The sequence below is a fragment of the Haliotis asinina genome, chromosome 6, assembly GCF_037392515.1.
Source record: "Haliotis asinina isolate JCU_RB_2024 chromosome 6, JCU_Hal_asi_v2, whole genome shotgun sequence".
NCBI classification, from domain to species: Eukaryota; Metazoa; Mollusca; class Gastropoda; order Lepetellida; family Haliotidae; genus Haliotis; species Haliotis asinina.
Genome location: NC_090285.1, coordinates 25,600,554 through 25,602,902, shown reverse-complemented (window position 1 = coordinate 25,602,902; position 2,349 = coordinate 25,600,554). Strand labels below are relative to the sequence as shown.

The 2,349-nt window shown below is 45.0% G+C and overlaps 1 protein-coding gene across 1 annotated transcript; it reads left to right on the top strand.

The window, feature by feature from the left end:
• Positions 1–398: 398 nt before the first annotated feature.
• LOC137287769 (ankyrin repeat domain-containing protein 50-like) lies at positions 399–1,910 on the top strand. The gene has a single exon (XM_067820156.1). It carries the CDS (start codon positions 399–401, stop codon positions 1,908–1,910), a length of 1,512 nt encoding a protein of 503 aa, XP_067676257.1.
• The last annotated feature ends 439 nt before the right edge of the window (positions 1,911–2,349 follow it).

The following is a 2,349-nucleotide window of genomic DNA, read 5'->3' as shown; positions in this document are numbered from 1 at the left end:
ATGTCCTTCAATATTGATCTTGTCCTTTCCAAACTGCCGTCCACGATTTACATAGAGTTTAATGTTATGTTACAGGTCCATCACTATGTGACCTTCACAACGCCTCAAAGACCGGAGATCTGGCAAGGGTAAAATTCCTACTGTCACAGGGACAGGAGGACGTTAATTGTCACGAGGGGACTGGTAAAACCCCGGTGATGTGGGCAGCCAGTGAGGGACATAGAGAAGTGGTGAAACTGCTTGTAAGTAATGGGGCTAACGTGTCACGCGTCGATAGATTTGGCATCAACATACTTCATGCAGCCTGTCTTGGAGGAGATAAAGAGGTGGTGAAGTATATCCTTTCAAAAAACACGTTGGACATAAATGATAGAGTACGGTGTGGTAGAACAGCTGTGATGCTGGCAGCAAAGAACGGACACCAAGACGTGGTGGAGTTGCTTGTAGGCAAGGGAGCTAACTTGTCACTCGTGGATAAAACAGGTGACAACATCCTTCACTGCGCTTGTAGGGGAGGAGATGCGGAGGTGGTGAAGTACATCCTCTCACATGGGATGCTTGACATCAACAATCTGGGGCCCCGCAAGAAGACTCCAGTGATAGTGGACATTAACAATAGGGGATGGAAGAGGAGGACACCAGTAATGGTAGCAGCAGAACAGGGACATAAAGAAGTAGTGGAATTACTTGTAAAACATGGAACTGACCTGTCTCTCAAGGTTGCTAACAACCTACATGGTGCCTGTTACAGCGGACAGTTTTATGCAGTGAATTGCGTCCTCTCACTAAACTTGGTGGATCTAAAAAGGGGGGGATGGAAAATTAGGATACCTATGATGGTAGCAGCAAAAGTGGGAAGTAAAGACATTGTGGAATGGTTACTGAGGAATGAAGCTAATCTCTCACTCAGAGATGAAGAGGGTCAAAACATTCTTCACCTGGCGTCGCACAAAGGACATGTGGACGTTGTGAAATATGTACTGTCACTGAACTCAGTGGGTATAAACAGCAGGGGAATGGAAGATAGGACACCTGTGATGGCAGCAGCAGAAAATGGTCAAAAAGAAGTGGTGGAACTACTCGTAGAACATGGCGCCAATCTGGTACTATGTGATATGGATGGGAACAACATCCTCCACATAGCCTGTTACGAAGGCCATCTTGATGTAGTAAAATATCTCCTCTCACTAAACTCAGTGGACATTAACAGCAGGGGTTTTTTGATGATGACACCAGTGATGACAGCAGCAGAAAATGGTCACAGGGAACTGGTGGAACTACTCGTGAAACATGGAGCTAATCTGCTGTTACGTGATATAGATGGAGATGACACCCTTCACTATGCTTGTTACGCAGAACATATTGAAGTTGTGAAATATCTCCTTTCACTAAACTCGGTGGACATCAACAGCAGGGGGATGGAGAAGAGGACACCAGTGATGGCAGCAGCTCAGCATGCCCTTAGGAAAATGGTGGAACTACTCGTAAAACATGGCGCTAATCTGTTGTTAAGTGATATACGTGGGAACAACATCCTTCACTGTGCGTGTACCGCTGGACATTTTGACATTGTGAAATATCTCCTCTCACTGAACTCGGTGGACATCAACAGCAGGGGGATGGAGAAGAGGACACCAGTGATGGCAGCAGCTCAGCATGGCCATAGGAAAATGGTGGAACTACTCGTAAAACATGGCGCTAATCTGTTGTTAAGTGATATACGTGGGAACAACATCCTTCACTGTGCGTGTACCGCTGGACGTTTTGACGTTGTGAAATATCTCCTCTCACTAAACTCGGTGGACATCAACAGCAGGGATATGGCGAAGAGGACACCAGTGATGGTAGCAGGCCAACATGGCCATAAGAAAGTGGTGAAACTACTCGTAAAACATGGAGCTGATCTATAGCTTAGCGATGAACGAGGTGAAAACAATCTTGATTTGGCTCGTAAGGGAAAACTTTTCAGGGTGGTGCATTATGTCAAGTGAGTGTGAATCTGGATCCAAAAAAGTCATGTACCTAGGAAGGTTTCAGCAGCCGATAAAATAAATAGGCGACAAAGACAGATCATTTATCATTTGGACAAACTTGCATCACGAATGCTTATATGTGTCAGGTACGGTTAGGTCCGGTCTTTCAGGCTAAGCAGGCTCTGTTTCATGTTTACAGATCAATGACATCTCCCCCCGTCGTTACCATTTCATTCTGTACCTAAAATATTTTATTCTAAATTTTCTCCGATTCTCTTATACGAACAGAGTTTGGGACCATACATCAAGCAATGCAATCCTTGGTGATACAGGCAGACGTTATCCATGTGCGCCATCTTTTATAGTCGTTGTATTA